The 13179-nt window shown below is 40.3% G+C and overlaps 1 protein-coding gene across 2 annotated transcripts in view; it reads right to left on the bottom strand.

The window, feature by feature from the left end:
- The window catches only part of LOC135488065 (hematopoietic prostaglandin D synthase-like), a 38468-nt gene extending 26457 nt beyond the window's left edge, over positions 1-12011 (bottom strand). Inside the window, exons 1-3 of one of the 2 annotated variants that reach the window (XM_064772472.1) lie at positions 11741-12011; positions 2981-3023; positions 1298-1452 (exon numbers count right to left, since the gene is read on the bottom strand). In XM_064772472.1, the coding sequence (XP_064628542.1) occupies positions 1298-1452; positions 2981-2997 (172 nt within the window). In that variant the 5' untranslated portion in view covers positions 2998-3023; positions 11741-12011. Of the gene's footprint in view, positions 1-1297; positions 1453-2980; positions 3024-7620; positions 7894-11740 lie in introns of those variants that run through there. The other variant, XM_064772464.1, reaches the window with a different exon arrangement.
- Between the last annotated feature and the right edge of the window lie 1168 nt (positions 12012-13179).

The raw sequence follows: 13179 nt of genomic DNA, 5'->3' as shown, positions 1-13179 counted from the left end.
GCTACATGTATAGGATGATATTAAATGGCCAGTTTGAAAGATGTTTATGAGATGGTTCATAATCATTGCGTCGGATGACGTGCTGAAATCTGTAACGTGTAAATAATTTGGAGACTTTGTGTGCATTCAACAATGATAAATTCAATTGTAGAGAAACGTGTTTTCTTCTTCTGTTTTTCAATGACGTTTTGCTACATGTATCAGCAACCAATGAATTATGCATTTCCCCCTTTCAAGATGATTATTGACTGTAGTTTTCATTGGAAGTGTTTCAAGCAGTTGCTCGGCAGGTACGCCAATGATGCCGTCACTCGGTGATATGATATTTTGATAAACGGAAAGGGCGACCAGAAAAACATTCTTTTTGTTACAGCAGGTGCCTCAAAACGCATCAGTGTTACCTTCTTGGTGAACTTCGGACACCCCTCTCTGCGATTAAGAAAAAGCTTAACTATAAGCTACAGAAACCTGCTTTGGCTCTTAAGTTACATAGCTGGAATGAATCCTGCCAAGGATAGGGCAATGTACATCACACATGCACACACTGCATGGACGATTCAACGATTTGAATCAGCTGTGAATTCAACGATATGATAACTCTCTGCAGAGAACTTAGTATGACGACAATAGGACAATGCCTTGATTTAATACGTTTAACGCGTTTGTTGATTATTTTCTGTAATAATGGAATAAACCGGTGTGTTTTTTACCAGGGGTTTGGTGGAAACTACTGCATATCCTCAGCACGTTAGATACAATGTATTTGTTGGCCATGCATCAGCCTCACAAATCCAATGATGGAGGTTTTTAACTGAAATACGTTCTTGAATACGGCCTATAAAATGTATACCCCCCCCTCCATGTGATCGTACTTTACGTATTATTGTTTCATATACTTCTCTTATTCTTCTTCAATAACGCTTTCATCGAAGAGCGCGCAATGACAGAACTAACTTTTCGGCACTTTCGCGTCATCAGGATTAAAATGACCAAAGAGGAAACTAACAATGAGACATGTTCTTGGTCGTCAAATAACCGTTGACGACTAATTCAGAGGGAGAAGCTGTATTATGTACTCTATTCGAATGGGACAATCAGACAGTAGGACTGGGTTGAAGGTTATGAAAATATTCGCCACTTAATTTGTTGAAATCCCTTAGAAATATTTAACCGATGCTGCAAGATCATAGGATAAGGTATACTGGTTTTCATGATGAAATTGAAAAGCTTAAAGGAAGAATGAAAGAATAAAGGGTATGATGAATTTATAATGAATTGTGATATTGATTAAACTTACTTTGTTTTATCTTCGGCCATTCTTCCTTTTCGAATCGGACGTCCTCATAGTCCACACCAGTGGCCGCCAGGATGAGCCGGGCAAGCTCGGCCCGTCCCCGGGCGTTGAAGTAGAGCAGGCGGTACCGTTGTCCCGGCATAATTTTCCCTTTAGTTCTGAAACATTACAAGGGTGCATCCATCAATTTATGTGGGCGCGTAGCCCCCGGCTATGGTCACATGTTCACAAAACTGACCAACGAAACTGCGGCAACCTCGTTTGCAGGTATGGTGACGTAACCAACTTTTCTGGAGCCGAGGGTATCACGGGACCAAGTATCTAAATCCCAGATTCATCTATATCCGTCGAATTGCAACAATTGCTGTTGTGTTCCCATTTTATCTTCGGATACAGATAGAGTCATTTTGCATTGATGGAGCCTTTGACCTTTGTCACGTTTAACTTGAACACTCCGTCACACGGCACATAACGGCCATTCATTCACGTTGACCTCCACAACAGACTGCTCCTTGTAGATTTCACGAAACCTCAGCAGACTCCAGGTACAATGTATCACGTGGTCGGCAGCTAATCAGCCCCCGGGAAGCGAGGTTAACCTGGACAAAAACACCAGGCCATCTACTGGATGAATGAATGGAGTAATGAGTTGTAGTAGCCGCGCTTACTATGTTCTCCAACTGGAGTTTTCCTCGAAGAATTGATTATTTGCAGAAGGTAGGAGGTGGATTATTATACATTCCGAGCTGTATTGTTTCAGACACGCCTCTTCTATCCCTCTGGGTGATTTCGTCAGCGATCTAATCAATGCACGATGGGTTCCTTAGGTGCAAGAATAACCGCTTTCAAAACACATCACTCCAACTCCGATTCCCAGGCATCGCCGATTATTTTTTAATCAACCCGAGGACTGCGTCACGCGTACTTTTCCTCAAGGTCATGAAAACTAACTGTGCGACACTGATTTTGTAACCAAAACTCACATGTACATGTATTGTGATGAAAACACGCTTTTTAGGCAAAAGTTACAGTAACCACTCTGACCCAATCTTGCGCTGAATTCGCACCTTACAACGCCCTAGTATTTGTAAGAAGCCACTATCTTGAGAAGCAGTAAAGTCGCTCAAGATTACCATTCAGGGCTGCCCGTCACGTGACTGATATGTTAACCTCAATTACTCAATTTCTTATGTTGTACACATGCGCAATCTCTGCCACGCACACGTGGAGGGATACTCGATATAGATTCTAAAAATATCGAGCAAAAAGGCATTTTAATGCAGGAATTATAATCAAGATCGTCTAATTTTAACAAAAAAAACGTTTGATAGTTCGTTTGGAAGAAATTATGTTTTAGAAGCTGTTAATTTTGTACCATCAGAGCTGGTAGCATGGGTTATCACATGTACGCAATCCCTGCGAGAGATTGATACCCAGTCTTCTGACGCGACCTCTAACAGTTGTGTAGGGAGGCTTCGGGTCGCGCATACTGTTATTAACAATTTTTGGACAAATGCTTGCATATATTCAAGGAATGGCCTGTACCTGGCAAATAGCGACTCGAATTCGACAGAACAACTCACACTTTTAATAGAATGGAAAGGAATAAATGGCATTTTGGCCACGCCGGAAACTATTTGAATTTGGGGAGTATTTAGATTTAAGGGGCTGTATTTTCTTACTCACCCACAACTATTCCCCATCGCCCAGCCTCTACTTATGACAAATCCTGCAAAGAAAAATAGGAAATGATTAAGCACCCCGGGAAAAAGCTACGATCATTGTGACACCACAAAATCTCACCACATGCAACGATGTGTTTCGTTGTCCTTACATTACAACAATGGCCATTGTGCTCAGCTTGGCCGATTCTTAAGGTATCCGGAAGTAATTGGGTACATTTGGAGCACATCCCGACTGAGGAGATGTACCAGATTGCCAACTGTCAGGAAGGATATTTGCCTGAAGGAACTTGCCTACATATATAACCGCTTTATGAAGACAAAGAACGCTCCGAAGAACAGCTGAATTTGTCATCAGATTGGGAGTGTCTGTCCAACGAGAGAAAAGAAGATTTGGTACATTTTCAAAGGCAACGCCAATGCACATAGGATATTTGAATTGGAGGGTGGGTATAGGTGGGTGGGTATATGGGGGGGGGAGGATAAACACCATTTAACGGCAACTTACCAGTACTTAAAACCTGTAATCGCTGATCGCGGTTTGAAAAACTAACATTTCTATAACAAGCAAAAATCTTGTCTCACAAATATAGTCCAAAATCAAGGAATCGTTCCCTTCGACAAGCTGTGCTATGTTCTTCATATTCTAGTGGACGACGCATGTACTTCCGTTTAGTTATCCTAGGTCTATCAAGTCGACCAAGCTTAAGTATGCCTCTATTCATGTATGTGACACTTCGTGAAAACAAGGAATGGTTAGATTACGTAACTTATCGTCAATTTATGTATTCACTGTCAATTATATACATTTATGTATTGGTATTACATATATCATATCTGTATTGGATAGTACGGGCGAACTCAATTCGTTAGCGTTCGATTCCGGCTTGATTACACTTAATTTGACGAAACCTATAGCCAGGCGATATCTTTTTGTAATTAAAATATTAAGTGCGATATTATAAATTTTTCGTCACTGGTGATTGAATTGGCGTGGCATATACTAAACTACAAACAAGCTCTAGATGCATACACTTTGTACTAGCTGTTTTAGCTTCATCCAAGCCGGCTACAATGTATAACTATAAGCAGGAGCAATGTGGGCCAAATCGACGAAATTACAGAAGGTCATGAATATCAGTGGAGATTCGGACAGCGTCTGCAAGGGTTACCATAGCGCAAGCAGACGACAACAACACATTTGCAAACACAGGCAGATTCAACAGCGAATATTTCCTGTTCTATGGCACTCAACGTGGATTTGCTGGTAGGTACTGTATTTCTGGACGATATCTTGAACACCCAACTGGGGTAGCTATCCTGGATATGTAGAGAAAGCAGGTTTTTTTTTATCCAATGCCTAATTCAGGGTACAAATTGCGCTTATTTCTCCCATATCTGCCTAAAATGTGAAAAATATTGCATGTACCATGTTGTGTATTAACATGTACACCAAAATAGGCCTATGTGACTGCAAGCGTTTGGCTCGAAGTACTCAATAAAGTGACTTAAAATGCAATAATAGAAAGCAGACTGTCTGCTATGGTTACATGTACAGGCGTTCCAGAAAGTAAATGTCCACCGTTTTTAACAAATATCACAGAGATAAAATAAGATATTTGAATGCGGTTTCAGCAGAGTATGTAATATTTAGCCATATATCAGTTGTATTTGGATGCACCTAATTCTATCCCTTCACTATGTAACAAACATTTCAAAAAAGGTCTAAAAATCAAAAAGGTCTAAAAATTCAAATGTGCCGATGAACTGTGCTTTGTGACCATACTTTTTTGGCATTTGCAATTCCATAGCGTGTGTTCGATAGTCATGACAAATACACATTTTTGCTTAGGATTTATATGTTAGTTTTTTTTATCTCTTCCATAACCTTTGATAAAGACCCCCAATCCTTCATGTATGAGCTGAGTTGGCCATAAAGACCCTGACTGACTGCATTGTTGACTATGAGGGTTGTTCACAAAGGTCACCAGCTGTCTGAAAAAAACAATCACCTGTAGCGAGCTAAAATTAATCTTTAAAGTGATATAATTTAGCAGGAATTTTCTAGTAATGAAAGCAAAAAAACCTTTGTTGCATCATAGTTCACCCATACATTGTGAAAAAGACCGAAAATGAAATAAGATAAAGTTACTTTTTGGACTTTTTAAAAAATTGCCTGTTACATAATGAAAATACAGGATTAGCTGGGTCTAAATACAACAGATATGTGGCCAACTAGATATACCATTCTCTGCTGAAAACTGCATTCAATTATCTCATTCTATCTCTGTGATATTACAAAAACCTGTGGACATTTACTTTCTGGTAGGACTGTACCTGTGAGCAAATCCCATTCGCTAAGTGTAACCATAGTGGACAATCATGACAGTGCACACAGGTAACCATAGCGGACAGTCTGTCTTCTATTATTGTAGTGTTCCGTTTCTGAGTATTCTCCTCACTGATTAGGGATCAACGCTGATGACAAATCGACCCGTTTTCTCTGTTAACCAATATTAAATAGTCAAAAAGAGTCCTGCCCTGACGGATTATGCTATGTACATGTATATGATTCTATAGAGACCACAACTGTCAATACATCAGTGATTAAAAGCGCATACATTTAATGGAATACTTAGTTCCCCGGACATTCTATTCGAGGACATTTAAAACTTTTACACCTGCACTTTTCACCACTTCCCTAAATGTGTGTATTGTTAATCTGGATACCACTTGTTTGAACTCTGAGCTCCTGCCGAGTTACCCTTTAACGTGAAGATACTGCGTGGATGCATCGGGTTGGTGACCTTTTGGATGCTCACGCGGGGTTCGTCAATTGAAGTTGTCACGCCGTTAATCATCTTGATCACCAAGGTTTATGCATCTTACTGATACATACCTCGGCTACATATAAAGGGGGTATAGAGAATGGGGTTCAGAATGCCGTTGATAGGCAAGGGGTGTAAGAGGAATGAAACATAAATAAGCATAACAGCAAACTGAGTATTGTATCGACTATCGTAGGCGATCAGCGAGATATCGGAATAAATCGTTCTCGGTGACCTGGTACGTGCAGCTGTGATATACTCATTCACCTTAATACGAGATCCATTCCTATTGACACGTAATCTGGCCTGTTTTATTACTCAGATTTAAGGAACAGAATGAACAAAACAATCAACCTTAATAATAAATAATTGATTGGGATTTCTTCGGCAGGTTAATAAGTGCAGAATGGCTGCGGTAATGAAAAGCGTTGACATGTGGTTTGGTGACCCCGGTACGTGACATTGTACACAATCGTAATGTAGCTGAATCGATACAAGCCAAGTGTATTCTTCGTTTGGGCATATAGTACATAGCAAACATCATATCAGGGTGCATGCAAGCAACAATCATAATTAAGGTATTTATCTATATGAGCGACTTCTCGAAACCAAATGTTAAACGTTGCTACCAACGTTGAGAAGACAGATATTATTCTTTCTTGCCCCCTTTTTTTAACACGATAGTCTAACAGATGGCTTGAAATTCTATTTATACGATTTACACTATTAAGAGCAGATCATATTTTTATTTTCTCATAGTTTTACGGTGTTGACAAAACCAAGATTGGAATATTTATTTGGTGCCATGTACATAACCATAGGCATGAATGGAAGCACTGGAAACATGCGTGTAATCCTCCATCAGCTGTTGACTGAATTGGTGTACATTATGTCAAAATGCACATGACGATCCCTTTTGAAAATGGGATGTCTAAAACCCTATGTAGTGCTCACGAAGTATTTTAGGCTTGGGTGCATATGATTTACAAGAAATTAATATTCATGATTTTACAGACGTTTGTTTATAGGCACCTCCATTTCGGCCAGAACTCGAAATACTAAATCAATTAGACTCTATGATAATAAAGCGAACGCGAATTTGATTGGTGGGAGTCAGTTCTTTGTTTTCCAGAGATCAGACCTTGTGATTTTGTCATTATATGGTATCGTATGTATCAAGAGTAATGGGAGATATCCTGGGACCCCCATCATGCCTACGTCATTATTATGTACTGTACCATTGAGCTAATTTTTACGCCATTACGACAGCCCTACGGAGATACGGATGGTATCGCTATATTCCACTGACACGGCAAGTAGGCAAGTTATATACTATACACATAGGGGCCCAAGATATTTCCCACTAAGGGCCAATGGTCGGTGTCTTAAAACTTCGTTCGTCATGAACTCAAGTAGAATAGAAGACTATCCAGGTATATCCCATCGTGCAAATTTGAACGCATAATTTTAAAATGTCAAAAAAATTGACTTTAAAATTGCAAACAGAGGCAGCTGCTGTCAGAGCCTTCCCCGGCAAGATCACTCTAAAAATAGTATAGGGGGACTATGACATTGGCATAGCATCTTAATTCGATCGGAATTAAAGATGTTTCTGAAATAGTGCCCTTCCTTATTGTATGGTAACGAATTAAATTATGGTCTAGAAAGCTAAGACATGTCCCCGGAAGGTATAGGTAAGGTATGGTTCTCTGGAAAGCTAATATTTTTGCCCCGGGATGTTTTGGGGAAAGAGTTTCCTTACACACCGGGTATCACTGAAATGGCCAAAATCTCGCATCGGGGACAATTTGCTTACCTCTCCTCCTGTTTATCCAGGAAGGACTGCCAGCGGAAGGAGGAAGTCCGCTGACAATATCGGATCCATAAATCGAAGGACGTGATTAGTGCGAAGCGAACCCGTCAATGAATCCGTACTGAGGAAAATCAAGTACTAGTAACATAGAACACCCACATTATCGAACACATGGCATTGTGCGTAGATCTATAGAGAAAATCGGAAAGCCAAGGTCACTTAGTGCATTTAGACGTTGCCCCCGATCTAAAGCCTTAGCACGACTATAAGGTGATTGTCGTGCCAAATCTCTGATATCAAGGGCCTGATGCCGTCGTTCAAGCTCGTGCAAAATCGATATGATCATTCGGGAATACGCTGCACTTGATTCCCCTTCCTTGGTCTATTGATGTCGGTTTATTGGTTTAATGGTTCCATATGCATAAATATCTTTGCCGATTTGTGGTCTTGTTTTAGTACATTATTTTAATATGCTCAAAACCGCAAACATACAATGTATTTTGAGGCGGGTGGAGAACTCGGTGGAAGCCAGGCGGAGTGTTGATAATAACAAATGAAAACAGTTTATCATGAGTGGAAACTGGACGGAGTGTTGACAATCACAAGATAATAGCTCAAGTGGAAACCAGGCGGAGAGTTGATAATCACAAGTGACGATTTCTGAAGTGGACACTGGGCGGAGTGTTGATAATCACAAGCATTTCCGCAAACTTGCGCCAGTGAGGTGAAACTTTACCTCGTCCGATTCGTCACATTTCCTCTTATTCTGTGAGGACATTAGTCTGGACTCATGCGTTCTACCAGTTGACAGCATGTGGTCTGTTGATTCAGGTAGTTTGCAGTGCCAGCCCATCAGGTAGCAAGGTCTCTCACCCCCAGACCAAATGCTGATGACTTAAGATTACTAGAGAAGGCTTCCCCGGCAATCAAGGTAATCAGGATTATAAACAAAACACAGCAGAGAGGATATTGGAGATGATTTCTTTTAGCTGAAGTGGAAAATAATAGTATCATCACCGTCCGAAGTGCTTTTAGCTAAACCTGACAATAGTACTAATTATAGTACAACTATGGACAATATCTATCAAATATACATGTACATGTAGTCCTTTGTCGTTATATTTTTTTAGTCTTTTGTCGAAAATAGTGCTTACCTAATGGTATTTAACTGATGTACAAGTATACATCCGGATCTCAGGGTTGCTCTGAACTGATTTTAAGCACCATATCTCTGCTAAGGCGGCGTGACGAAGCAAAAGATCGTAACGTATAAAGCAGGGACAAGCTTTTCACTTATTGCAGCCTATCGGAACCTTGAGTATAACCGAACTGACGAGAACGCTTTTCATAATCCAACTCCGACTGTCATAAAGCGAAAGAAATCACGATGGTGATTCAATACAACGGTAATGGGCCACAAATCTTGTCTCCTTTTTTTTAATATGTTCATGCATAAGGCACTCTCTTCAGTCAGTTCCTTTCGCCCTCAACTTCACCAGCCACAAAGGATTCCCGTAACCTGGTATAGATTTGAATCGCTAGTGGGAACCAATCGTTAGAACGTAGACGGCTTGAAGACATATTGTAACTGCCGTGCGGTGATAAAAAGTCGAACTAACTCAGTAGAACTGCTCAGGCAAGGTGGATCGCGTGCCGCTTACGATTCCTAATTTTTGGGATTCCGTAACTTCGTGCCTATTAAAGATGTCCTTCTTTTAATCTGGGATGAGCTTGAGATTAATCAGAAATCAGGCCAATATAGGCAATGGAAAACTGTGATTTAGATTTGCAGAAGGTTAAACTGGTTACCCGACGTCACGACGTGTTCTGTGCAAACAGGGTACGATAGTCTCATTAGTACGAAAGCCCAGAAGGCTCATTCAATATTCAAAATTCAAAATTCAAAATATCCAACAAATATTGAAGTTTGAATTTTGAAGTCAACTTATTGTGCGACTTCAAAATTAAAAATTCAAAAATTTCAAATTATAATTTACCTAGTTCTTCCAATGAAAATTTAACATCTTTTATAAAAAACACGAATGACTTTTCACCACTGTACACATCTTGGTTTCTGCTATTTTATGCTGCTGATGAGGCTCAGAGTAACGCCCCTATACCCAATCTAGTGGTACCTCAATAGATCAATATCGTACAATTTTGAATTTTGAATTTTGTAGTTGCACAATTGGTTGACTTCAAAATTCAAATTTCAATACATGTATTTGAAATTCTCGAATTTTGAATTTTGAAGTTGCATATTAGTTGTCTTCACAATTCAAAATTCCATGTTTGAAATTTCGAATATTTTGTATCTTGAAGTCGCCAATTGGTTGAAATCAAAATCAAAAGTTCAATATTCGTTGGGTATATTTGTTGAATTTTGAATTTTGAATATTGAATGAGCCTTTTGGGCTTTCGTACTACGAGGCCTCAGTCTAAAAAAGAAAATGACAACATGCGCTGATGAAAAAAACCTGGAGTTTGCATTGGGAATCTGACTGCTAAAAGCAATTGTGGTAGACATTCGAGGCCGCGGCAGTCGTAGTTAGGGGGAGTGAAACTGAAGTTATATATTGAAGCGCATGATACAATCTTTGTTCCCCGGACATGCTATCATCGGACATTTCAAAGTTATTGACGGTCGTGGCCTCTATGGAACCTTAAAGGCCAGACTCTTGACCAGGGGTACATTTTTACACGTCATGCCTGCAAATTTTCGTTCCCAACTCATCCGTTGCAAAGATTTTAGGTCAGTTATCATGTTTGGCTCTCTCAACTACTACTGGCTTGTCACAGGTTTTACTTAAAATCTGAAAACACTTAAATTCTATGCTCTTTTTATCGGATCACCAAATGTATGTACTTTCGAGCCACCAAATTTTGATTTTGGTGCTACATGTGAATCACTAAGGGTGACATTCACAGGAAATCACATCTCAAATCGGGCCGAACCGAAAAAAAGCCCTCGGGAAATGTCGTGGTGCTAATTCTTCAGGGTGGGAGTGAATCCACGGAACAAATATTTGAGTTGGGTAAATGCTCTTTAGTCTTGGATCGGTACTTATGGTGAGGAGTGATATCTGATATCAACCAACACTCGACTGCTGCGAGTATTGACTATAGACGATGATAATAGCGCTTGGTTGGCACTTTGGTGCGAATAATCTTGTTATAGCGATGAAACTTTTGTCTTTTAACAATGCCTTCAAATATGAACAGGGAAGGAATGTCAAATAAAGTTTATTTCGGTTGGTTTTCGAATGCGTTGGTTTTGCATTTTGAACTAGTTGCACCTACCCAGGGACGGTTAGTACCGATAATGCGAAGGGACAGGGTCAGAAGCGTATGGTAAGGGGTGGTGTTTTTCCTCAGAATACACTTTTACCTGAAAGCGTGCCATACCAATGGGCTATTCAATGGAAGTCGCTTGTCACACACGTCGTGCTCTAGCTAAAGGTAGGAAAGGCAAGAACCGCAAATTTGAATGGCATGCGGCCCGAGGAGACCATGGGAAACGTATGCATCTTATTTTAATGTAAAAACAGAGCAACATGTCTTACACTCAGTTTAAAAACTTTCGTTAAAGATCTACTCAGTTCGTTGAAAGACATTTCCAATCGAGTAAATACATATTATACGATATATATTTCAACAAATTGCGCCCGTGGGAGACTAGAACTTAAAAATCATGCACGCCAAATCGCTGACCCTTGGCACTGATCTGATTGCTCTTGTGTGATATCAATTTCCCTGACCCATAAGCAAACATTTGGCAGTTTTCGCAACCCATACGAAGAGAGTGACGAAGTACTGATACATAAGAACGGTCATAGAAGTAGATTTATGAGTCGATGACTTGATGAAATCACACAGTTCTTTGTAGTACTTGCTTCGTTGTTTGTGGGGAGGGAAACCTGCCTAATCAATACCAACGACCAAAACCTTTAAACGTATCGTACCATTCTTTTTCCATCCTAAATAAATAAGGGTAACTTGGAGGAAGCTAGCCTCTGTCATTAAACATGATAGCTAAGTTTAGTTAAAGATTAAATTAGCACAAATCAAAGAGGAACTACCACAGATCTCAAGCAGAAATGTTAAAGAAATTCGGGCAACTCACCGAAAAAATATGTTAACTTTCTTGTTTCTTTCTTGACGCCGCCCGTTCCAGAACTCCTCCCGTTAGTCCACCTCTCCTTTTAAGTCATTCGTAGTGGTGATATCCAAATTAGATTAACTGGAGACCAGCTATAAATCCCTGGGTGGCAACTACCTCAAGAAATGAGCTAATCTCCCCCATGCCTCCACCTCTTATAACGGGTGATGTCCTGACGGTCACTAATACGCCTTGCTGGTATCGCAACGGCGCCAGAGAAGCAAATGGTGCAATATGATAAATTATGCAACAGGCGACCTGCGGATTTCGGCGAATGCTTCAAATCATGATTCAGATCCAATAAGAGGATACTGGAAAGTCCTTCGGCATTCCTCTTCAGAACTCGTCTTCGCAGTAGGATTAAATTCTCCTTGAGTTTTGGGCTGGTGTGTAAATAACGTCTTCGACCAACATACTAGTACTTTGACATATTGGTCTGCGACGTTTGCTTTTTGAGCTAGGCCTAGGATTGTATTTTAGATCACACAATCAGTTTACCATTTACGTTGGCATGGTGTACACCTTGCAAGCTTTAAGCGCATAACTAGACGTAACTCCAGTGTTTCTTTGTTAGCTGTGCGACAGGGTTTCATTGAAAAAATGTTATTTCTTGAACAATTAACCTTTCCTTATGTCTCCCCAGGCTGTAAGCTTGCAAGTTAGGCTCACTTCAATATTGTCAAGATAAGCAACAAGAAAGATATTTAGAAATTTATTTTCAATTAAATAAATCCGCTAGGTTTTGTTGAGCGTTCATGAATGACATTACTTGACCACATGTGACCTTTGTTTAGCCAAAGTCAACCGTTATTCTGTGAACTTAGTCATTCAATGCTAGGCCCTTACGCGGTTCTGAGGACCCAGTTCCAGGAAAATTGTAATTTATTTGCTTAGCCCCCAACTATGCAGTGCCACGGTCTTGGGTAATGCCCTCGGCAGCGACGAACCAGTTACGAATTCAATTCATTGGACGTTGATTGAAGCAAATTTTGCAGCAGCAAGACTGCACTGTCACCAACCTGTGGTTTAGAACTAAAAATGACCCTAAGACACGAGCACCAAAATCGGTGTCTTGGTATAAGGAATTAATACCGAACTGGAGTAGTGGCGGGTTGTCTCACCAAAAACCGCGAAGGCGGAACTAAAACGTAGGCCACCCGCCTCGGTTTTGCCAGTGGCCTACGTTTTATCTCCATCTAAGCACTTTTGGTGAGACAATCAAAAACCAAAGTAAGGCATCAATTTCTCATTCTAAAATACCTTAGTACCGTAAAGTCAACTTTTAAATGGAAAATGCATAAGCCTCGTTCTGAGAGCGGAGTGTTTTGGACACGCAACCAAGTTCCCTCGGGTTGCACTAAAATGTGGAAACCATGCACACGTCACGTCAATGGAATTTCAGC

The sequence above is a fragment of the Lineus longissimus genome, chromosome 1 (genome assembly GCF_910592395.1).
Source record: "Lineus longissimus chromosome 1, tnLinLong1.2, whole genome shotgun sequence".
In the NCBI taxonomy this organism is placed as follows: domain Eukaryota; kingdom Metazoa; phylum Nemertea; class Pilidiophora; order Heteronemertea; family Lineidae; genus Lineus; species Lineus longissimus.
Note: the sequence above shows the minus strand (reverse complement) of the source record. Positions and strands in the feature narration are given on the sequence as shown.